The sequence below is a fragment of the Mustela lutreola genome, chromosome 15 (assembly GCF_030435805.1).
Source record: "Mustela lutreola isolate mMusLut2 chromosome 15, mMusLut2.pri, whole genome shotgun sequence".
Taxonomy (NCBI): domain Eukaryota; kingdom Metazoa; phylum Chordata; class Mammalia; order Carnivora; family Mustelidae; genus Mustela; species Mustela lutreola.
Genome location: NC_081304.1, coordinates 51,979,646 through 52,002,600, shown reverse-complemented (window position 1 = coordinate 52,002,600; position 22,955 = coordinate 51,979,646). Strand labels below are relative to the sequence as shown.

Genomic DNA, 22,955 nt, shown 5'->3' with positions numbered 1-22,955 from the left:
TGAGTCTGCCTTTGGCTCTGGTCATGATCCTGGGGTCCTGGGATCGAGTCCCACGTCGGACTCCTTGCTCAGTGGAGTCTGCTGCTTCTCCCTCTGCCTGCAGCTCCCTCTGCTTGTGCTCTGCCTAGCTCAAATAAATAAATAAATAAATACAATCTTTTAAAAATAAAATAAAAGTGAATGACCAAAAAGATAAATTCCATGATCTTCTCCTAATAAAGTGATCTATCTCCCTTCAAAGAAACAACAACAAATAACAGTGCCATTCACAAGTTTCTTGAAAGAACAAGCTCCTCAATTCCCTGCAAACGGATTTCCTGAGGCTCATCAGTAGCTTCCGTGTCAACAAATCCCACCTGCATTTTAGTGCACTTTGTGGTTCATTCAATCATTTTCTTGCTTATCTGCCATGTACAGACTTCCTGATGCCAGGCTAACACACTGGAGGCGGCCACGTGTGATTTTTTTTCATTTGACAAGTATTTTCTGAGCTCCTCTAATGTGCCAGGCACTGAGCTCTGTAGTCTGGTGAACAACCTCCCCTTAGGGTGCTTTTTTTTTTTTTTTTTTTAATTTTTTAGTTGTTTTTTTTTAATTTATTTGACAGACAGAGATCACAGGTAGACAGAGAGGCGGCAGAGATAGAGGAAGGAAAGCAGGCTCCCTGCTGAGCAGAGAGCCCGATGCAGGGCTCGATCCCAGAAACCTGGGATCATGACCCAAGCCGAAAGCAGAGGCTTTAACCCACTGAGCCATCCAGGCCCCCCCTCCTTAGGGTGCTTTTAGGTCATTACAGCAACATCGGGCTCAAGCAGTGGGACTTGAAGAACATGCAAGATGGACACCTAACTTTAGGTGGTGGGAGGCAAGAGAAACTCAGAAGCTATCCCTGAGGAAGTGACACCTAAGTTTAGTCTAAAGGAAAGACCAACAAGGGGATGAAGAAGGATGTTCCAGGCAGAACAGCACAGACCAATGAACAGTAGAAACATGGTACAAGATAGGCTATGGTATTCTCAAGGAATTAGACCCATACAGATGGGGACACGAGACACATTCAAACTGGATGACTAGGCATCTGTTAAGGAGGTGAAAACGTCCCAGGAAGACTGTGCTGTATGAGCAAGGTGCAAAACATATGCCATGCTGGGAGAGGGGTGAGTAATACGGAATGATGGCTTCATGAAGCGTAGAGCATGAGGACAGTGTAGCACCTGGGGGACATGAATGTCATGGTTAGCAGTTTGGACTGAAAGTGATAGGAACTACGGAGGAGGGGAGAGAGGGAGGATGAGCGAGAGACAGAGTTAGTTTCCTTTTATAGTGACGGCTCCAACTGCCGCATGGAAGACACGTTAGAAAGAGCAACACTGGAGGTGGGGAGACAAGTTAGAAAGAAGACTATTGCGATCCACCGACTGGGGTGACAAATGACAGTTCCTCAACAAGTCAGTTAAACAGCTAGATCAAGAATATAAAGCAACAAATGGGGCGCCTGGGTGGCTCAGTGGGTTAAAGCCTCTGCTTTCGGCTCAGGTCATGATCCCGGGGTCCTGGGATCGAGCCCCACATCGGGCTCTCTGCTCAGCAGGGAGCCTTCTTCCCCCTCTCTCTCTCTGCCTGCCTCTCTGCCTACTTGTGATCTCTCTCTGTCAAATAAATAAATAAAATCTTTAAAAAAAAAAAAAGAATATAAAGCAACATTAACAACACAGGCTTCCAAGTCAGACAGACCTAAGTGTGGATCCCAGTCACTATCTGTGAGCAAGTTACAGCTTTCTGAGATTCTGTTGCCTCCCCTGGGAAATCAGGATGACAATAAAACAGACCTCACCATTGTCGAAAGGGAGACATAATATGATAGACACAAGCACCCAGTGAATGTGCATAAATGAGAGCCACCATCCTTGGCATCATTAACTGGACATGGTTGACCTGATGCAGATCCTGAGAGAGACCAGAGACCACAGTGACTCCAGTGTCTCTGGCTGGCCACACTAGTAGGACAGCAGAGAGTGGAGTAGGCAGGTGGGGAAGAAGGCCTGGGAGAGGATACCCTAGTTTGTTGAGTATGAAGTGCCCATAGTTGAAAGACCTAGTCCTACAAGCGGTCTTTCATACTCCACATCTTTCTGTGTGCGCCAAGGCAGCAGGATTCTGACCACTTTGGACCCCAGCCACTTCTCAGTGTTGTCTTTGTAGCAAGCACCCTTGAGAGATGAGATGGTGTCTCCCTCTAGGCTTGCTTACTCCTCCCTATGGGAGCGATGGGTTCCCAGGCTTGGTGTCCCCCTGTGATGCGAACGCAGTACTTGCAGAGCATCCATCTAAGCCCATCATGCTGCCGCCATGGGACTCAGAGGCAAAGGGGATCATTGGAAATATGCCACAGCTCATGTCGTGTGCTGTGTGTGCCCGAGTAATAAGGTCCTGTGTCTCTGATCCCAGAGTTTCCTGTCTTCCGCCAGCATCAGAGAATCTGTGACAGGTGAGCTTACTAGCTTCTGAGCTGGAAAGAGAAACTTGGAGCCTTCGGTGTGTGCATGGCAGGTAAAGCCGTGAGCAGAAACAACATCACCTGGGGAGGGGTCAGGGTCTCACACTAGGCGACACCAAAAGGGAAAGGATGAGGGTAAGAAAAGGAACTCCCAGAGGACCTTCAGAAAGAAACTTAGAGGGGAGTAATGCCTTATAAGCCAAGGGAGTGTAGTTTCAAAGTAGGCAACAGGAAGAGATGCTGCTTAAAAGTCAAATAAGAGGAAGACTGGGGGCTCCAGGGTGGCTCAGCTGGTTAAGTGTCTGACTCTTACTGTTGGCTCAGGTCATGATCTTGGGGTCATGGGATCAAGCCCTGCGATGGGCTCCAAACTAGGCAAGGAGTCTGTTTTAAGATTCTCTCCTCCGGCTGCCTGGGTGGCTCAGTTGGTTGGGCACCTGCCTTCAGCTTGGGTCATGATTCCCAGTAGGTCTCCCTGCTCAGTGGGGAGTCCGCTTCTACCACTTCCTCTGCCCCTCCCCCCAACCTGTTCTCCTTCTCGCTCTCAAAGAAAGAAATAGAATCTTACCCCCCCCCAAAAAAAGATTCTCTCCCTCCCTCTCCCCCTTCCCCCACTCATCCTCTCTCTCTCTCTCTCAAATAAAGAAATGTAATTAAAAAAAAGATTTGCTCGGGGCGCCTGGGTGGCTCAGTGGGTTAAGCCGCTGTCTTCTGCTCAGGGTCCTGGGATCGAGTCCCGCATCGGTCTCTCTGCTCAGCAGGGAGCCTGCTTCCCTCTCTCTCTCTCTGCCTGCCTCTCCATCTACTGTCAAATAAATAAATGAAATCTTTAAAAAAAAAAAAAAAGATTTTCTCTCTCCCTTTGCCCTTCCCCCTGTGGCACATCTCTCTCTCTCAAAAAAAAGTGCCCACTGAACTTAGCAACAAGGTCACTGGCAGAAAGATTTCAATGACATACTGTGGCTAGAGTGGGCGAAGAGTAAATTAGGTAAACATCTTAAATAAATATGTATCCGAAAAACTTAGCTGAAAAGGAAAGGGAAAGGTGGGGCATTGGTGACCAGAGGGGATGGGGGAGGGGAAACGAAAGTTTTCTCTGTAAACAGATGGAAGAGATTTGAGCAGACTATACACTAAAGAGAACAAACCAGGAAAAAGCGAAAAATTGAGTAAAAAATTAAGAGCAAGGGGCACCTCGGTGGCTCAGCCCATTAAGCATCTGCCTTCAGCTCAGGTCATGATCCCAGGGTCCTGGGATAGAGCCCCACATTCAGATTCCCTGCTCAGTGGGGAGTCTGCTTCTCCCTCTCCCTCTACACCTTTCCCCTGCTCATGCTCTCTCTCTCAAATAAATAAAATCCTTTCAGTTTTTTTTAATTAATAGCAAGGAGAAGAAAGATGGAACCAGGTCTCGGAAGAAGAGGAAGAGGGTGACTTCCAGACCCCAGGTGAGGGACTGGCCAAGACTCTCCTCCGCTGACATGGCATTTGCCTCAACCACACACCCTCAAGCAGGCCAACCACCACTCAGGCGGTGGTCTGCCTCCAGGTGAGTGGACTGTCCATGGACTGTCCAGGGTCCCTAGGAAGGGGCCTGGTCATCAAGTGTCTCTGGTGTCCCCCTTGCCTGGCACTCCAGCATGCATGCACGTGTTTCCCAGCCTGGGCTCTTTGGAAATGCCCCCAGGAACTGCTGGAACCCCAGGAACATCTCCCCTGGAGATGTGTCTTCTACACACAAAGCGTCCAGGCAAGTTAGGAAGGTGTTGCTCCCAGGCTTGCGATGCCGGCTTCTGGGAAAACTGATTGCTCTGGGCCAGCAGGATGGGCATTTGGGAGCGAGGCATCAGAAGGAAAGTGAAGCCTGCTCTTAGAGATCGGGTGACTCATCCTCCAGGTCCCAGGAAGCCCCAGGGATGCTCACAGAGGGAAAGAAACTGTCTTTTGCGGCACACCTGCACTCTCTTTGGAGTTTCTGCACCCCCTCACTGGACTCTCCCAATTCTTGATACAGCCTTCTCACCTCGACAGGGCAGAGGAAGGAGCTGAGGGCTTGTGCGATGCTCTGCTCTCAGTGTGTGTGGGCTCCAGCTACCTATGACTTCCGTCCCTGTGGCTCACACCGCCCTCTCCATGAAAGCAGCCACCAGTGCCTGGGTCAGGGCCAAGCGCGCACCAGTCTCCTGCACCCCCCCCAGATGACACCAGGGCAGTGACCACCGCCTCCCAGCATGCTCTGTGCCCTGTCCCAGGGAGCGTCCCCAAGTGCCTTAGCTTTCTCTCTGGCAGGGCGCTGGCTGGCTTCTCAAGCACCATCAGACCTCAGGGGGTCTGATCCCTTCTGGGTCAGGCCTGGCACAAGCAGGGGGCCAGCAGAACTCTGCAGTGGGGCCTCCCTCCGGGCACGCCTCTCCTTTTATGCAGAGGATGACCGCGAAGAACTTTCTGCAGAGGTGTGAGAGGAAGAACAAGAGAGAGCAGTTCCTGACATCCTGATGGTCCAGACCCTTTAAGAGACTGCTGGAAGCACCAGACGGACTCTCTCCATGAAAGAGCACGCACGCAACACACAACCTTGCATGTAGTTTCTGGCTTTGAACACCTCCAACCACAGCCGCCAGCACCCAGCCCTCCTCCTGACCTCCGGGGCAGGTGAGGTATCAAAGGAGCGAAAAGCAGAATCAGTCCAGAGGCTGGCTAAAAATGCAGATTCCCAGGCCCTGCCTCGGAGATTCTCATGTAGGGGGTCTGGGGCCAGACCCAGAAGCCTACGTTTTGAACCAGCACCTCAGATGACTTGCGCGCCAGTGCGCAGCGGAACCCACTTTGAGAAAACCGACTGTGGGGCTGAGACCCAACCCCCAACCTGCAAAGTTTCCCCATCTCGTCGGGCGCACCGGCCGCCTCCTCTCCCTTCCCCTCCCGCCGGCCTCACCCTCGCGCGCGGTAGTGGAAGCATCGGGGAAACCTGGCGGGGACCCAGAGCGAGGGCTCCCGGGGCCTGCTCGCTCCAGTCGCCAGCCCACCACTGCCCCCGGGAGGCGCAGCGCGGCGGCCGGCAGGGGGCGCGGCGCCGCGGACGACGCCGGAGGGGCCCCGGAGGCCCCAGCCCGGAGCTGAGCGTTGGGAGGGAGAAGGGCGGGAGTGCAGGGGAGGGGGACGGAGGAGGGCGGCGCGCGGCGGCGCGGAGCCGGGCGCGGGCGCCGGCGCAGGGGCGGGGGCGGGAGCTGGAGCCTGAGCCGGGGGCGGGGCGGGCCGGGGCGGGGCCGGCCGGCGGGCGAGCGGGCAGGCGGCGAGCGCCCGGGGAGCGCGCCCGGGGAGCGCGAAGGGAGGAGCGAGGGGAGCGCGGGCAGCCGCTCGCCCCCGCCCCCGCGCCGCCCGCGCGCAACAGTTCCCCCAAAGTTGCCGCGCGGGAGGCGGGCGCGCCCGGGCGGCCGAGGGGCGGGCAGCGGGTGGGGGACGCGGCGTCGCGGCCGGGTGCGGGCAGGGCCGGCGGGCCGCGGCGGCATGGGCACCCGGCAGACCAAGGGCAGCCTGGCCGAGAGAGCCAGCCCCGGCGCGGCGCCCGGACCCCGCCGCGAACGTCCCGACTTCTGGGCGTCGCTGCTGCTGCGCGCCGGGGACAAGGCGGGGCGCGCGGGCGCCGGCGCGGGGCTGCCCCCTTACCACCGGCGCGTCGGCATGGTCCAGGAGCTGCTGCGGATGGTGCGCCAGGGCCGGCGGGAGGAGGCGGGGACGCTGCTGCAGCACCTGCGCCAGGTGAGCGCGGGGAGGGGGGCGGGGGGCGCGCCGGCACCGGGAGCGCCCCGCCCCTTGCCGAGCAGGCCGGGAGCGCCGAGGGCACCGCCCAGGGCCCCCTCTCGCGGGGATGCCGCGGGTCTGGAGCAGGTGCCTCGGCGCTCCCGCTGAATTTGAGGCCTCGGGGCGGGGCAGAGAAAGGCTGGCCTGGTGAGGCCCGGTTGAAGGGGACCTGTTGAAATAATGTCCCCCTTTCTCTCGTCCACGGGCAGAGAGGGAGGCAAGTCCCAGGGATGGTCGGAGGGAGCAGATGCGGGGAGGGATGCCTAGTCTGGATGCCAGGGCGCTTTTCTTCCTCTCTATCCGCGCTGACTGTCACCAAGGGTCCTTAAGGAATGCGCAGTCGTCAGTTTCCCCAGGGAGAGTCCAAGGGCACAGCCCTGGGACTGGTGAAGTGCCAGTCCCGAGGTCATTTGCCCAACTGGGGAGGCATACTGCGTAGCCATCGAGATGGGAGACAGCTTTTATCTCCCCTGGCTTACTTCGACAGGTGCTCAGCCAGAAGCCTCTGTTGAACAGTGGAGAGAAGGGAGGGGGGAGCTGGCTTGGTTTCCTTTGTGAGTACCGGGCTGCAGGAACCTGAGGCACTCCGCCTTCAGCCTGTTCCTGTCCCTGTTCCGTTGGCTAGGGACTGACTGCCGATCTGGGCAGTCCCCTTTGCTACGGGGCTGCCCTGGGCAGATGCTGTCATCCCCATCCCTGGCTTGTTTTCCTCCTTCACTTTCCTTTGAGGGAGGGGGGCCCCTGGTCCATGGATTTTGTTGAGAGGCAGGAGGGTGCATCTCCTGCATCACCAAACAAGTGGCCCAGCTTTTGGGGGGGATGACTGAGTCCAGCCCCCATATTCCTCCTCGATTCACCCCAGCAATGGTGGAGTCCACTGCAGACCCGGGAGGGGGGACCTCAGGTGACCTTTCTGAAGTTTCTCTATCACTAATGAAAGAGGCTGTAGGAGCGCTGCCTTCCTTGTAGGCGCTTCCAAAATCTAATCAGACACACATCCCTCCGGGGTTTTGTAGCACCCTTCCCCCTTACCCCCTCCACAGACACACACCTTCTGTATCTGGTGCACTGTTACCGTGGAGTGTGTTCCCAAGGTGTGTGCTGTGTAGGGAGAAGGAAGCAGGGGCTTGGGGACTTGGGAAGACACGGGGCTACTCCTCTTGCCTTCGCTTTTCCAAACAACATCCAGCATGGTGCCTGAGATGCCTCTGGATCACTAGGTTTCTTCTCTGAATTGAATCATTAAAGAAAGATGACATTATGCAGGACATAACTTCAGCAGGCGTGTATTTCTCTGTCTTTTGAAAATGGGAAACCAGCGGATGGCTTCTCCGGAAACTCTGTTGCTTTCAGACAGAATGATGGATTTTCCAGACCATCCTGTCCCATGGAGTACAGACAGTCAGAAGGTTCTACTACTGATCATGTGCTTTAACCCCAGCACTGGGGTGGGTGCTTCAGGGGGTACAGAGGAGCAGAGAGGGCTGACAGGTAGGGGTCAAGACAAACCCCACTTCAAGGGTAAAAGAACAAAGTCGAGCCAGCGCTCTACAGGGCCATTTGCATAGGGCCCACAGGCATTGGGCTCCTCCAGTCCCTCTGAAACTGAGAGTGATTCCACATCCAGAGGCTGAACCACTCCCTGGTTTTTGGAGAGTAGTGAGTTCCTGTGGCCTTACGGGGTCCTTGAGACAGGGAACATTTCCTGGGAATTGTTAGTCTTGTCTGTGGCCTGACACCCTTCTTAGTGGCAGGACTGGAAGGGCTGATGGGGGGCAAGATGGGGTTAATCAGACTTGCCCCTTTTCTGTGAAAGGAGCAGGATAACTTGCCTTCCTGCTCCTATGTCAGGCTCCCTTAGCCTCTGGCTTGTGGCTGAGGTCTGGGGTCTGTCCGGAATCAGTGATGGGCCTCCCCCAGGGACATGGAGAGCTACCCTATTGCCAAGAACATACAGATCAGAGCTCCTCCCAGAGATGGTCATGGCCCCTGAGCAGTGTGAGAGGGGAGCCCCCGGGGTCCAAATGGCTATGAGAGACACACACAGGCCATGTTCTAGGACCCTGAGGCTCTTCAGAGGAATGTCACACTGGATCTGTGCAAGAAGTGGCTTTTTCTCCCAAATTGTGTTTCCTTTCCAGTTTGCTCCTCTAGTCTGGAGGTGGTGATGTTCAGAAAGGGAATGAGCAGCCACTGAGAGACAGGAAGACATCCCGGGCCTCACCAGGGGTTGGCTCAGCCCCTCATGGCAAGTGTAGATGAACAGGAACAGGTAGGGACCCAACAGCAGCCAGGTCGGTCATAGCCCTGCGTTGCTTTTCTGCACAGTGCTTTCTCTTGTGTTTGAAAGCGTGTGTTTGGCTGCTGGGCTTGGGAAGGCCATAGCTCTAGGGCTAGAGGAGATTTGGGATCTTAGATCCCTGTGCTTCTCAGCTTTAAGTCCTTTAAAGTCCTTTAAGTCCATTTGGAGCCCTAAATGAGCTATGGACATTCAGACCATGCACCAGCATGTGTGTACAATCTTGCAAGAATTGCAAAGGGCTCGCAGACCCCAAGTTCAAGATGTGCTCTGGTCTGGTACCACGCTTCTCCCTCTATGTGACTTGCTACAGGCTTGGGAATGGAAGCAGGGACCTCGGGACCTTGTGTGGCAGTTTGTGGCGGCTGCTGTTGTCACTCGCTTCCGAGTGCCCCCCACCTTCGCCTCTGAGGTCTGGAGGGTGGTTTCCCCGATTGGAGACTCTCGGATTAGTCTGTGTTCATCACTTGCTGGAAAGGTATCAGGAGGCTTTACCTAGTGCTAACTGAGCTGCGGCCAGGGGTTCAGGCAGAATGCCAGGAAGCGATCCCTCCTTCTGCAGGAGCTGTGTAATTGTGAGAAGAGTTGGGGCCCAAGGCAGCTTGCCTTCCAGTCCTTAGTCAGCTATGACCTTGGGCCCAGCAGATAACCTCCTGAGTTCTGTTTCCTGATTTCCCAAAGAATGCTGGGGGACTGAGCAGAGCAGATGGTACCAAGAATGTGCAGTGGAGTTAGCTCTACAAATACAGATACATTCTCATGGCCATGATAAGAAACAAGAGACCCCGCCCCTCTTTGGGGCCGGCCAGGCTACAGGCAGGGTCTTGGCATCCTCTCTCAGGCCAGGGCCAGGGAGTTTCTGGATCTAGTCGACCTGGCTGGGGCTCCATCTGGATCAAAAGTTCAGGGCACATTCAGAAATAGTCTGTCTCAGGGAACGCATGGGGGCCAAAGGAGCCAGCTGTGGGTAGAGGAAGCCATTTCTTTCCCCATCCCTAGGCTTCATTCCTGTGGGCCTGACCCTTCCCCCAGATGCTTCTCCCTAAGCCTTGGGCTCAGGCCTGCCAGCTTTAAGGAGCCCTGGGAAAGAAGTGCCTTCAGGCATGGAGACAGGGCAAATGCCAGGCTGTGTGGGGGATGGGCTGCCCCCTCTTCAGCCCAGCAGCCTTTCTGAGGCACACAGATAGCAGACTAGGTTGTTGGCTAGCTTCGTGGGATGCTAGAATAAGAGGTCAGTCTCCCCAGGATATACCAGGCTGAAATGACCCACCACCTCTTGTGCACCTGCCTCCCTGCTTCCCAGAAGGAGGGTCTGATTATGTCAGTTTACTGCCATTCAGTATGGCACAGCCTTGCTGGGCAGAGCTCTTCCAGGGTTGGTCTGTCCAGTCCCACCCAGTGACATGGCTTGGGCCTGGAACCCTGGTTCAGTCTGCTGGTTTCACTCTCTACCTGGGGGAATGAGCCACATCAGCTACTGCAAAAAAAAAAAAAAGAAGAACCCCCACCAGGGCCTAGGATGACTTGCTTCCCAGGGGTACTGAATAGTGGACAAGCACTTAGAAGCTCCGGAGGGACCTGGACATTGGATGGGTGTTTCTTTCTTAAAGTCAGAAAGATGAACAAAATGGCCTTGAAGGTCGCCTTTTTCCTCTGACACCCCACCTAAGAAAATCTCTTTCAGTGAGCCGCTTGGAAGGCCACCAGACACCAAACAGGGAGGGCCCTCGCACCCTTGGCCTTGACCTGATTCTTCCCTGACCTGCAACGCCTTTCCCCGTTTCCAGTGAATGCCCCTTGCCTCTCCGAGGCAGCTTCCGTGTCAGCCCTTGGCTCTGAGAGTCACTTGCCCTTTAGGTCCCACGGCACTGGGGAGCAGTTAATCTTCTGCATAGAGTTTTTCACCTGACATAGATTTTGTTGGTCAGACCAAGTTACATGCTTCCCGAGTGTGGAGACCCCACCATCACCGTTGTCCCTGGCATGGTATTGAGCAGGCCTGTGACATTCTTTCATCAGTCTGTGCAGCGTGAAGCTATGCATCGCCACCCCCTCCCCCCATCACCGTGTGTTCTGGAAAATCTCTCGAATCCCCAGCCACAGCTGGACATCTGCAGGCTTATCCACTAGGCGCATCCGTATGGTCACGAGATCCCACACGTTTGCCTTCCGTGTGGCTGGATGTCCGGGAGCGGTGTCGTGTCCTCGGGGCCTGGCTGTTCCTGACAGCCTGCCAGGTGGTGGTGTTCTTGGAGAGAGGAGCGGCCCCGTGCCCAGGCCTCCGTGGGCGCCACAGGGATCCCATCCACAGGTGCAGTCCGGAGCCTCTGCTGAGGTTTTGTGGGAGGGGAGCCGAGCCGGCAGGGAGAGCCCGGCCTCCCTGTTCCTGATCAGCTGCTTGTGCTGAATCATGTTCCGTTTGTCCACAAAAGAGAAACCTTCCTTTTTAAAATCCACTGCTCTCCGACTGGGCCGGGCGCGGGCATTTCCAGTTTATAAAGATGCAGAAGGAATCCTGGACGGGCTCTGCTGGTTTACCAGCCTGGAGACACGGCAGCCTCGGTCTGGCCAGCCACCACGGCACGGCGAGGAGCTGGGCAAGAAAGCTCCTCCTTTCTGGAACAAGTGCTTGTCTCCTCAGAGATAACCAGCCTCTGCTTTGCTCTTTGTCTTCAGGGCTCCCAAAATACCCTGGGGTCCGTCCACGGACTCCCCTCCTTGGGGCACGGTGCCCCACCCCCGCTTCCCCGATGCCGTTTCATCTCCCTGCGCTGTTTCCTGGGGCAGATCACATAGATCCCTTACTGGGCATGGTGGGGTTTCAAGAAATCCTCATGGAATGGATTTTAAACTTCTTTTCAGGCACACTCCCCTGCAGGCCGCTGCCCCTGGAACTCTCTCAGGAGCCAGCGTGGTCTGGCTCAGACTTCTGGAGTGTTTCCACTCCAAGCATGGGGCCAGGTTATCCTTCCAGCAGCCCACAGAGCTGACCGTGCCACTGCCCCCCCTCCTATTCCCAAGCTGCCAGCAGCTCCTCTGTCCCCACCCCGCACTCCTCCTGTATCTGAGGGCCACCTTGCAAAAGAGTCACCAGGGTGATGAGGGTCTTTCTCTGGCTTCCCCACCAGGATACGCAAGAGGTGGGGTCATCGACTGAGGAGATCCCCTCCTTCAAGTGGGGATCTCCGCCAGCCATCTGCCCCCTCTTTCCCTCCAAGAGCAGCGCTGTGGGGGACCCGTGAGAAAAATGACACACACTGCCATGTGCTGCATGCCCCCGCCCTGGCTGGCTGTACCAGAGCCTCATTCATTAGGAGAAACTGAAGGGGTGGGAGAGGAGCCCAGCTGTCCAAAATAGACAGTCACGGTGTCTTGGGCTCACTGTCACTAGAAGAGCTGGCTGTCTTGATGAGAACGGTGACCTTGGCACAGGGAACAGGGGTGGGGGGGGGCTCCTTACCATGCCTGTTCTACTCCCCACCCCGCCCACCAGCCCTGAGCAGTGCCCACGTGGCTCTCCGGGAGCATTTCCCAGCTTTTTTTTTTTTTTTTTTTTTAACTTTTATTAGTTCCAACTCCTGGCTGCTGTAGCCATATGGAGTTCTGCTGACGGCTGCTGCTCAAAGCAATGTGGCATTTTGATGTTTCTAACTTTATCTTAAGCAGCATAGACGCCAGAGTCCCGCTGGGAGGGTAAGGAGGTATGTCAGAGCACAGAGCCTGCAGAGGTGGCCTCACTTGGGGTCTGGGGTCAGTGCCCACCTCCAGGCTGTCCCCTGCCCCTGCTCAGACCTCTGCATCCATCCCTCACTTCGGTTTCTCTTTGTGCTCATGCATTTCTCTCCGTGTCCTCAGGGCGAAGAAGCAGGCTCTTTGCCTCTTGTTCTTGCGCCTGCCCTGGTCAACTTCCTTCTGCAGCACACCCCCAGCCTCCACGGCCAGAGGCCGGAAGGGGCTGGTGGAGGTCGGGATAGGGGACCTGCTCATTCCAGTCATCCACTGGGTGCTCCGGTCCCTTGAGCCAGAGGTCAGGCAGTTGGAGACGCCCCTCCTATGTGCATGTTGCTTTCTAGTCCATAAAGCATTTTCCCCATGTTTATTTTGCTCCTTGAATAGTCTTGGCAGGTTGGAAGGATATTGCTTACAGTAAAGAAAAAAAAAAGCCTTTTTTTTTTTTAATATTATGAAAGCACTGAATAATCATTGTAGCAAAAGATGAAAAGGCAGATGAGCAAAAAAGAAGACCGCGGGAATTAATTCATCTCTTCTACAATCGCATGCCTGTGCCTCCAGACCCTGCACAGGAGAGGCAGCAGACAACCAAACCGCAGGCATGATGTTTCCCCATAGCACTTGGAGGGGTAATGAGGACCAATGAAGAAGACCCAAGAGGCAGAACCTAGGGCAGTCACTTTAGCGTGGCCCAGAGGAAGGGGTCTGTGGGGGATGGGGGGGGCACCTTCACTTGCAACCAGGAGCCCTCCTTTCTGGCCCCAGCTCAGACCTTACCTGCCCAGCTCCTTCCTTTCTTTGGACTGAACACCCCCACCCACAGAAGGAAGAGGTGTTTGGGGAGGTCTGTCTGCCACCACTCAGGTTCTGCCAGGTTCCCGCGGTTTCCGAAGGACCCACTCATTCCCGTCTGTGGTCACTTTATTTCTTCCAGGCCCAGAGCCAGGTGAACATTCACGCCCCGAGGTCACTCCCTTGTCTCCAACCCGGGACACAGGGAGGGGCTTCTAGAGGGAAACAGACCCCTGGGGCTTTGGGGTCAACCTGACACCCCCACCCCCCACCCCTGCCCTGCCACGCTGGCCACCGCAGAGGCCAGCCTGTCATGCATGCAACAGTCCTAGCTGACCCAGCCCTCCTTTGACAGAGGAGAGTAGTCACACAGCATGGGGGGCAGAGGCCAGAAGGGGGGACCTGCAGACCTTCACGTAGCCGGGCAGCAGTCTGTGAGTGAAGACCAGTTTGACAGGGGCCTATGTTGTCCAGTGTTGTGCTGTAAGCCCAGGGTGTCACAAAGGAGAGCAAGGCCAGTCCCCAGGCCTGGCCACGCCCTGCTGGGACCTGCTGCCTGTGGGACTCATTCAGGCTTCCCCTCCCCCGCCACCTCCTCTGCCCCAGGAGACTGCTTGGGCCCCCCTCACATTGGCCTCTCCTCCCTCCCTCCAGTAGGCCCCTTCCTTGGTGCCTCTCTGCTGCCCCCAGAGACCCAGACTCCCAGCCCAGGCAGAGCTGGGGGGCCTTGTCCTCAGGGCAGGACCCCTGCCCAGCACCTTCTGCAACCTGGGCGCACTAGTTGGTCTCACTCAGCAGACCCTCCCTTCTGAGCATCGACGGGGTGCATGGTCCCCGGACGAAGTGGGAAAAGTTGGGTCAGCCACGGTGCTCGTTTTTTAGAGGAATCAGAGGAGCCTTGGTCCCGGGGATGGTGGCAAGTGAGAGTAGAGCCGGCTATAGCCAGTCAGAGGCTCACTCTGCTGTTGACTCTGGCCACAAATGGAGGGAGGCTGGGCTGGGCAGAGAGCCAAGGAGTGGCTGTAGGGAATGGCAGTGGGGATACCCAGAGGGGTAGGCACACAGCACGCAATGGCCGCTGTGCAAAGCCGTTGCTCCCACGGGGCTCCTAAGTGGACGCCAGCACCGAGCCTGGAAGCAGCAGAGAGCCCACCCTCCCCATCTGCCCATTTCCCAGTTGGGGCTTTGCTTCACCTGCCCTGAGCGAACCCTCCCAGCAGCCCTGATGCTTAGGTCTGTCCCCCCACACACACACACCCTGCCCTCAGCCTAGGTTCCCCAAGAGCACACCGGGAAGCTCCAGGTCTCCCGGGTCTCTGGGTCTCTCTGCACCCCTCCAGACACCCCACCTCCCCAGGAAGGGCCATCCAGGGAGGCTTGCAGGACACCGCCGTCCCACTGAGGGCCACCAGGCAAGGGCTAGGACCCCCAGGGAAGCCCTCCCCACGCAGGCGTACCACCCAGCTGCAGGGAGCCCGGATGCAGAGCCTGGGAAAACAGCTGTCTGTGAGCAACCCCCTCCCCCTGCCTCCATCGCCCTGCTGCTCCTAGTTCCGTCCATGCTGTCACCGCTTCCTGGCGAGGCCGGCTCAGGCCCCGCAGAGAGGTAGGAGCCGGGCAGGATTCCCTCCCACGGCACTGGGGACCGACAGAGACCCAGAAAGTCTCTCATACAGGGAGACCCCACCCTGGGCATCACCCTGGATGTCTGGCCCGGCACACACCATACTGCAGCCAGCCGGGCCCAGCACGCCTGGCAGGGCCACTCCCTCCTCCGCCGTGCCCACCATGGGGAGGGTGGTCTGTGGTCAGCTAGGTGGCCCCAGAGAAAGAACGTGTCTTTGTGATTTTCGCTCCTGGTAAATGGTCAGCCTGGAACTGTCCACCCCACTGTCCTGGAGGCCTGCGCACATAGCTCAGGTATAGGGCCAGGGCCCGCATCCCTCTGCTGAACACCAGACTGCCTTGCCCCGTCCAGCCCGGTCCTGTCCTTTCTGACAGTGTCACCAGCCACTAACCACCTAATTCTGCTCCCCTCCCCACCCTCAGACCCCGCTCAGGCCTGCCACCCTGAGAGCTGTCCTTCTTTGCACCTGCCAGGACCCAGGTGTTGAAGATTGAAACTCCAGGACCCTAGAGTAAACGCAGCATGACTCTGGTGTATTTACCGAGATTGGTTTATAATCTCTTACTTAGGGCTCCTGATGGGCTTCCTGTGGGACTGTCACTTTCTTCCCGGGTAGGTAAGAGAGTGAGAGAAAGCAGAAGCTCCAGAGAAAGAAGTGAGGGAGCGGCACTGGGTGCTTCACCCTGGCCTTCTGATGGGCCAAATTGACCATCTTGCCTATTGTGGTCCCATTGGCTCACTCCTGGCTGTGATCCTGGGTCCCAGCCACTAGAGAACAGGAAGGGCTGGGGTTTGAATGTCCTTAGAGAACCAAAGGACTTGGATCTGTCCCTTGGTTCCTCCGCAGAGGAATTGGACAGAGAGAAGGGGGTTCCTGTGGTTCCTCTGTTCCCTGGCAGCCTTGGGAAACCAAGGACTTTGGTGTGGAGGCCATTCAGTGAATCCAGGTGACCCAAGGATGCCTCATCATCTTGGCGTCTTTCAGTGAGATGTAGGGCGTCTCCTTGCCCATACAGTTCCTTTGTAAGAGATAGAGGATACCCCCTGGTCGACAGAGCCAGAGTCAGATTTTGGTGAGTTCAGTTCCACACAGACGCCTTTGTGCAGTACATGCCCTGCACAGTTGTACTTGGCAGCCTTGGCAAAAGGGAACAAAATTTCAGACTTTATCAGCTGAGGCCAGTCAGGAGCCTCCTCCCTTGCCCACTCATCTCCTCAAAACCGCCTTCCCAAATCACCTAAGGCAAGGAGTGGTAATGTGTCAGCCACCACGTGATTTCTGACTCTGAGCCAGATGCTCGGTCTCTTCTTCCTAAATTGGAGAGTTAGAGCAGTTGGGCATCTTCTGTAAGGTTCTGGCTCAGCACTCCTGCCTCTCAAAGGGGGTCAGACAAAATCAAAAGCATCCCGAGCAGGTCTGGAGCCAGACCGTCAGGAGCACCAACAGAGAAGCAGGAGAACCGTGGTGTCCTTCCTGGCTGGGCTCCCATGGGCTGCGGCCCCTCCTGTGTCCCCGGAATCCAGGAATTCCCCTCCAGTTTCCCAGATTGTTTCCATTCCCGCCTCCACTAGTTCTAGGGGAAATAAGGTCTGGATGCTTCCTATCCCCTGTAAATACCCTCCACATCTCCCCATGAAATAATTCCATCCGATGTAGTTTTCCTAGATGTGCCGGTGTTTGGAACTTTTTATTATTCTCAGCTGCAGACTTGTATTTTCCACTTCCTTCTGGAGTTGTGGAGTTTTGTGGTGGAAACACTTTGAGGCAAGATCCTTGCCTTGGGGTTTTCCAGACTGCTGGTGGCCCAGAGACCGTCAGGAGTGTGGAGGGCTACAGTTCTTGGATATAGAAACTGGACACAAAAGAGGTTATGGGACACCTGAGTGGCTCAGTCAGTTAAGCGTCTGCCTTGGGCTCAGGTCACTGTCCTGGGATCCTCAGATCTTGGGATCACCCCCATCAGGGTCCCTGCTTCCCTCTGCCCCTCCCCCTGCTCATGCTCTCTCTGACAAATAAATAAATAAAATCTTAAAAAAATATATTTTATTTATTTATTTGTCAGAAATCACAAGTAGGCAGAGAGTCAGGCAGGGGGCGGGGGGAAGCAGGCTTCCCGCTGAGCAGAGAGCGCGATGCGGGACTGGATTCCAGGACCCTGAGATCATGACCTGAGCCGAAGGCAGCAGCCCGACCCACTGAGCCACCCAGGCGCCCCATAAATAAAATCTTTTTTAAAAAAATGGTTCCAAGATTCCTATTCCAAGAATTCCCATCTCTCCAGAATTCACCTGCTGGTAGAGAATCCATCACGCTGAGCGAGAAGAACAGACATGTTTCTCGTATATGACGCATCTCAAAGAGAGGCTGGTGCGGGGCACCTGGGTGGCTCAGTGGGTTAAAGCCTCTGCCTTTGGCTCAGGTCGTGATCTCAGGGTCCTGGGATCGAGCCCCACATGGGGCTCTCTGCTCAGCAGGGAGCCTGCTTCCTCCCTCTCTCTCTGCCTGCCTCTCTGCCTACTTGTGATCTCTGTCTGTCAAATAAATAAATAAAATATTAAAAAAAAAAAAAAAAAAGAGAGAGGCTGGTGCATGAGCAAGGACCCAGAAGCAGGCACTCTGGAGGGGAGGAGGAGAGGGCCATGCTCAAAAAGGGGAGGGGTGTTGGGATGGAAATGAGAAACTGTTCCAGAAACTAACAAGGGCTGGCGGCGGTTGCCTGGGTGGCTCAGTCAGTTAAGCGTCTGCCTTTAGCTCAGGTTGTGATCCCAGGGTCCTGGGATTGATTCCGCAGGAGCTCCCTGCTTAGCTGGGAGTCTGCTTCTCCCTCTCTTCCCTGCTCATGTTCTTTCTCTCTCTCAAATAAATAAAATCTTTTAAAAAGTGAAATAAAATAAAAAATAAGAGGCCAGCTAGGAAGCCGAGAGGAGCAAGGGCGGTGGGTTGGGCACAATCCTCCCAGGAGCCCTGCATGGGCCACGCTCTGGAGGCAGGAGGGCCACCAAGGGAATTCCTGTGGGCCGAATGCAGGGATGCCGGGATGGAAAGAGAGGCCCAGTCCCTCCTTGCTGGAGAGCTCCAAGCCTTCTCTGGGCCTACGGCTCTGGCCCTCCCACCCCTACCCACACCCTTGCCTCTCATGGTCCCAGGAAGCTGTGGACAGACTCAATGGCCTCCCAGAAACCAGGCCAAGGCCCCCTTTCCTTTGCAGCCTCTGAGTCCCTCAGACAGATTCCTTCTTGCTGCGGCTGGTTGTGGCCCTGTTCCTTGCATCCACAGGGAGAACGAGGCCCTGAGGTGCAGGGCCTGAGGATGGGGAAGATTCTAGCAGGCTGGGGACCCTCAGAGAGCACAGCTGGACTCCCTCCCCAGGCCAGCATCTGCCCTCTCCTCTGCCAGGAGAATGACATGAGGCTCCTTAGTTTCAGGTCATCGAAGTCACTGATTCTGCATGGAAGGTTCTCGGGGGAACTGGCTGATCGTGTAGGTGCAGATGAGGCCTCACACTGGACCCTGGACCCTGGGGGATCTCCTCCTCCTCCCCTTTCTACACCACTTCCTGCTCAGAGCTGGGAATGAGCTGGATTCAGGCTGGATCCCTTCTCCAGCGTGACTCATCTCTGCTCCCCCTGATTCTTGGAGGCTTTGCCTGGGCCTTGGCTCTGACCTAGAGATTTAAAGTGGTAAAGACTATCAGTTGGTTGTGATGGTTCCTTTTCTGTCAGCGTGGCTGGGCCATGGTACCCAGCGTTGGTGAAACACCAGTCTAGATGTCACTGCTAATGGATTTTTAGATGAGATTAACATTGAGATCAGTAGACTTTGAGTAAGGCAGGTGGCCCTCCGCAATGTGGGCCTTGTCCAATCAGTTGAAGACCTTGAAAGACAAGGTGGGAAGGAATTCTGTCTCCAGATTGCCTTCAGACTCAAGACAGCGACACCAGCTGTTTCCTGGGTCCTCAGTGGGCCAGCCTACCCTATAGACTTCAGATTTTCCAGATCCCACAATCACAGGAAGCAATTCCTTATCTCTTTCTCCTTATCTCTCTCTTACACATGTACACACACACACCCTACTGGTTCTGTTTCTCGGGAAAATCCTGACTAATACCCTTGTTCTCTACGGGTTGGTGGCTAAAGAGAAGGAGTTAGAAACCTCGGGGGACTCTAGGGCCCTCCCGTCCCTGCTACTCGCTCACTATATGAGAAAACCCTCCAGTCCTCAGCTTCTCACTCTGAGAAATGGGCTGTTTCTGTGAAGTATGTCCTACTTGGAAAGCAGGATGGTAGGAGCCAGAAAGAGGGTCTGAGTCGTTCCTCCATCCACCTCTTTGTCATTACCTACAGTTCCTTTGACAATGGACCAGAACCTTCATCTAAAAAACAGACAAAATTTATCACAGAGAGGGACAAAAGCATTCACCAGAAAGCATAAACAACTCACACAGACTGTTTCCCAAGCAGAGAGATCAGGAGGCCTCTGGGACTGATGAGAAAGTGCTGAGAATTCTGGAATGTAGAAAAGCCAGGGGCCCTCGGGGACCCTCTGGCCCCAGGCTTCCTGCAGAATCCCAGTCCCACAAGATGTGGGGGAGTGGGGAGGGGCTCAGAAACGAAGTTTGGGAATTAGTGCAAATACCGCCCCCCTTTCAGAGAGTCATAAAGCACAGTAGCACACACGTCCTCGGACAGGAGAAAGGAAATGGTTATTTGTTGAATTCCTGGTGTTCCAAACCTCTGGGGGCCAAGGCCCCCTTCCGCTCTCTCCTATTTTCTGCTCACTTTTCAAGAAGAATGAGCTGGTGCAATCCTCATTTGTAGGTGAGCTTGCTTCCTGGGCGAGGGGATGACTTGCCCGGAACCATAGTGACTTAGGGTCTAACCCAGGACAGGGATCTGGGGTGTCTCCTTTCCCACCCTGAGAAGAATCTAGATGGCGATTTGACCAGACGGGGGGCAGACCAAACCCTCCTCAGGCCTGCTACACCTCCCATCTGACTATATTTTTCTAAAGAAAAATTACCTTTTCTTTGTGGGGGGGGGAGATCATATTTATTTAGAGAGAGTGTATGTGAGCTGGGGGACAGACAGAGGGACAGAGAGAGAGGGAAGCCGACTCCCCGCTGAGCACTGAGTTTGATCTCACGACCCCAAGATCATGACCTGAGCTGAAACCAAGAGTCAGATGCTTAACCCACTGAGCCCCCCAGGAGCCCCCAGAAAAAGTATCCTTTTGATATTTATGTGTTGCTACTGCTGTTGCTTGGATTTTAATTAAATTACACTTGGTCACAGCCGGGCATCTGTTTCCAGGGGCTGTTTCATGCTAAGAGTGTCATTTTGAAAGACTTCAAAGTTCAAACGCAAACAACACACATCCGCAAAGACCCTTGCCAGGCAAAGGGACCGCCCAGCCCATGCACCCTGGTGGGGAGGGCACGGGTCAAGGTTGAGGAGGGCTAGCTGGCCAGGATTCAGGACTTCAAAACCCTGCAGGGACCAAGTGGCCTGCCCAGGAGGAATAGGAAAGTCACCAGCCACCCCTGGAGAGACCAGAGAACCCCACTCCTGGCCCCTCATCCCTCAGCCAGGCAGGCACATTGGGCATGGAGGGTACATGCTCACACATACACACACACACACACCACGTACATACCACACACATATAAGCACACACAGACACACATAAATCTGTAAATGTATACACACATTCTACATGCATGTACATCTACACTCATATGCATATATACAAACATACACACAGACTACTTGTGGGTGCTTGGGTTTCTCAATTACTATATATATATATATATATATATATATGATTTTATTTATTTGACAGATATCACAAGTAGGCAGAAAGGCAGGCAGAGAGAGAGGGGTGGGGGAAGCAGGCTCCCTGCCGAGCAGAGAGCCCGATGTGGGGCTCAATCCCAGGACTCTGGGATCATGACCAGGGCTGAAGGCAGAGGCTTTAACCCACTGAGCCACTTAGGCACCCCTACTACATAATATTTTGACGTGGTAATCTTTTTTTTTTTTTTTTTAAAGATTTTATTTATTTATTTGACAGAGAGAGAAATTACAAGTAGATGGAGAGGCAGGCAGAGAGAGAGAGGGGGAAGCAGGCTTCCTGCTGAGCAGAGAGCCCGATGCGGGACTCGATCCCAGGACCCTGAGATCATGACCTGAGCCGAAGGCAGCGGCTTAACCCACTGAGCCACCCAGGCGCCCTTGACGTGGTAATCTTAAAGCCTACCATTTCACTACGATTTTATGTTAACTTACAAATACCATTATTCTGGGGCACCTGGGTGGCTCAGTGGGTTAAAGCCTCTGTCTTCGGCTCAGGTCATGGTCCCAGGGTTCTCGGATCGAGCCCCGCATCAGGCCCTCTGCTCGGCAGGGAGCCTGCTTTCCTCCCTCTCTCTCTGCCTGGCTCTCTGCCTACTTGTGATCTCTGTCAAATAAATAAAATCTTTTAGAAAATAAAAAACAAATAAACACCATTATTCTGCTGATCAATCTAGTAGATTTAAACCATTGCATTTAAGGGTGGGGGCTTAGAACTTCAATAACTAAATCTATGTAGATCTATCTTAATGATGTTACTGATTTAACACATCCAGCTTTCTTAAATTTATGATCAGCCTTCCTAAAAAGCAGGACCTTCCCCAAGTTCCTAAACAGTTCTTCAAATTTAACAGATTAAGCCTATGAAGAGAGTGAATATTAAATTCTCTTGAACATTCTGTTTTAAGTAGGCTCCTCGCCCAATGTGGGGCTCGAACTCACAACCCTGAGATCAAGAGTCACAAACTCCACCGACTGAGCAGCCAGGTGCCCCATAGATGGAGTTTTTTGTGTTTGGGTTGTTTTTGTTTTTGAGTAGGCTGTGTATCCAAAGTGGATCTTGAACTCTGTACTCTTGGAACCCTGAGATCAAGAGTAACATGCTCTCCTGACTGAGGCAGTGAGGCATCCATAAACATTTTGAAACTGTCCCAAACTCCTCCAGGTCCTCTCTGAAATCGTAAGCCTAGAGTCCATGACTCAGTAACCCATCCTAAATGGGAATTGCCAGGCTCATCTGTTAGGGACTGTAATGTATCTAAGCCTTCTAAACATTACAAATGTATCCGATACCAGATGTGTATGTGCCTGAGTTTATCTGCACTTGCTTCCTTAGCTCCAGGATTCATTCAACCCTTCCTGGGTTAAGGACACTTTGTTGCTGCAGAACAGTTTTACTCTTGGGAGCCCAGGAGCCCAGGGTCTGGTTGCTAGGGCTGAGACACCTCACGTGCCACCTGCAGGGGGTGGTCTGACCCTTCCCTCCTTCCCCTCTCGCTCCAGGGTCCTAGCCCTGCCCAGCCCCAAACTCCTCCTCCTCCTCTCTCTTGGATTTGACCTGTTGTTTCACGTATTCTGTCTTTGTAGATTCTATCTGTTGCTTCGGATTCCAAGTTTTTCCCCCATTCTTCCTGTCCTCAGGGCCCTACCTCTTGCAGCTCTTCTGGGTGTCTTCTGGAATGGGACACACTGTCACACCCTAGGCTCCCTGACTCCTGGATCTCACGTCCAGGACAGGTCACGCTAATGATGGGAATCACAGGGGGCCAGAGGGAAGATTCTTTCGTGGCTACCTTCCCAAATAGCATGGAAATCCTGCTACAGCAGCGCTGAGTGATTATCTCTCTGCTGCTTACATACCTCCAGTGACTGTGAGCTCACATTTGTGTTTTTAAAAAATTATTATGGTAAAGTATACATAACATAAAATTCACCATTTTCAGGGTGCCTGGCTGGCTCAGTCGCTGGAACATACAACTCTTGGCCTTGTCGTGGTGGGTTTGAGCCCCATGTTGGATGTAGAAGTGACTTAGAATAAAGTCTTTTTAAAAAAATCACTATTTTGGGGCGCCTGGGTGGCTCAGTGGGTTAAAGCCTCTGCCTTCAGCTTGGGTCATGATCCCAGGGTGCTGGGATCGAGCCCCACATCGGGCTCTCTGCTCGACGGGGAGCCTGCTTTATCCTCTCTCTCTGCCTGCCTGTGATCTCCATCTGTCAAATAAATAAATAAAACCTTTCAAAAAAAATTAAAAATCACTATTTTTAAAAGATCTTTCTCACATGGAGCGAGGCATCATCCCTCTCTAGGTGGTCCTACAGGGAGCATCTCTGACCAGCCAGGCCCACCTTGGGGAGC

At 54.4% G+C, this 22,955-nt stretch overlaps 1 protein-coding gene across 1 annotated transcript in view; it reads left to right on the top strand.

Annotated features, from left to right (window-relative positions):
- The first annotated feature begins 5,951 nt into the window (after positions 1-5,951).
- LRRC75A (leucine rich repeat containing 75A) overlaps positions 5,952-22,955 on the top strand; it is a 42,033-nt gene continuing 25,029 nt past the window's right edge. Inside the window, exon 1 of the mRNA XM_059148122.1 lies at positions 5,952-6,256. Coding sequence (XP_059004105.1) covers positions 6,005-6,256 — 252 coding nt within the window. The 5' untranslated portion in view covers positions 5,952-6,004. The remainder of the gene's footprint in view (positions 6,257-22,955) is intronic.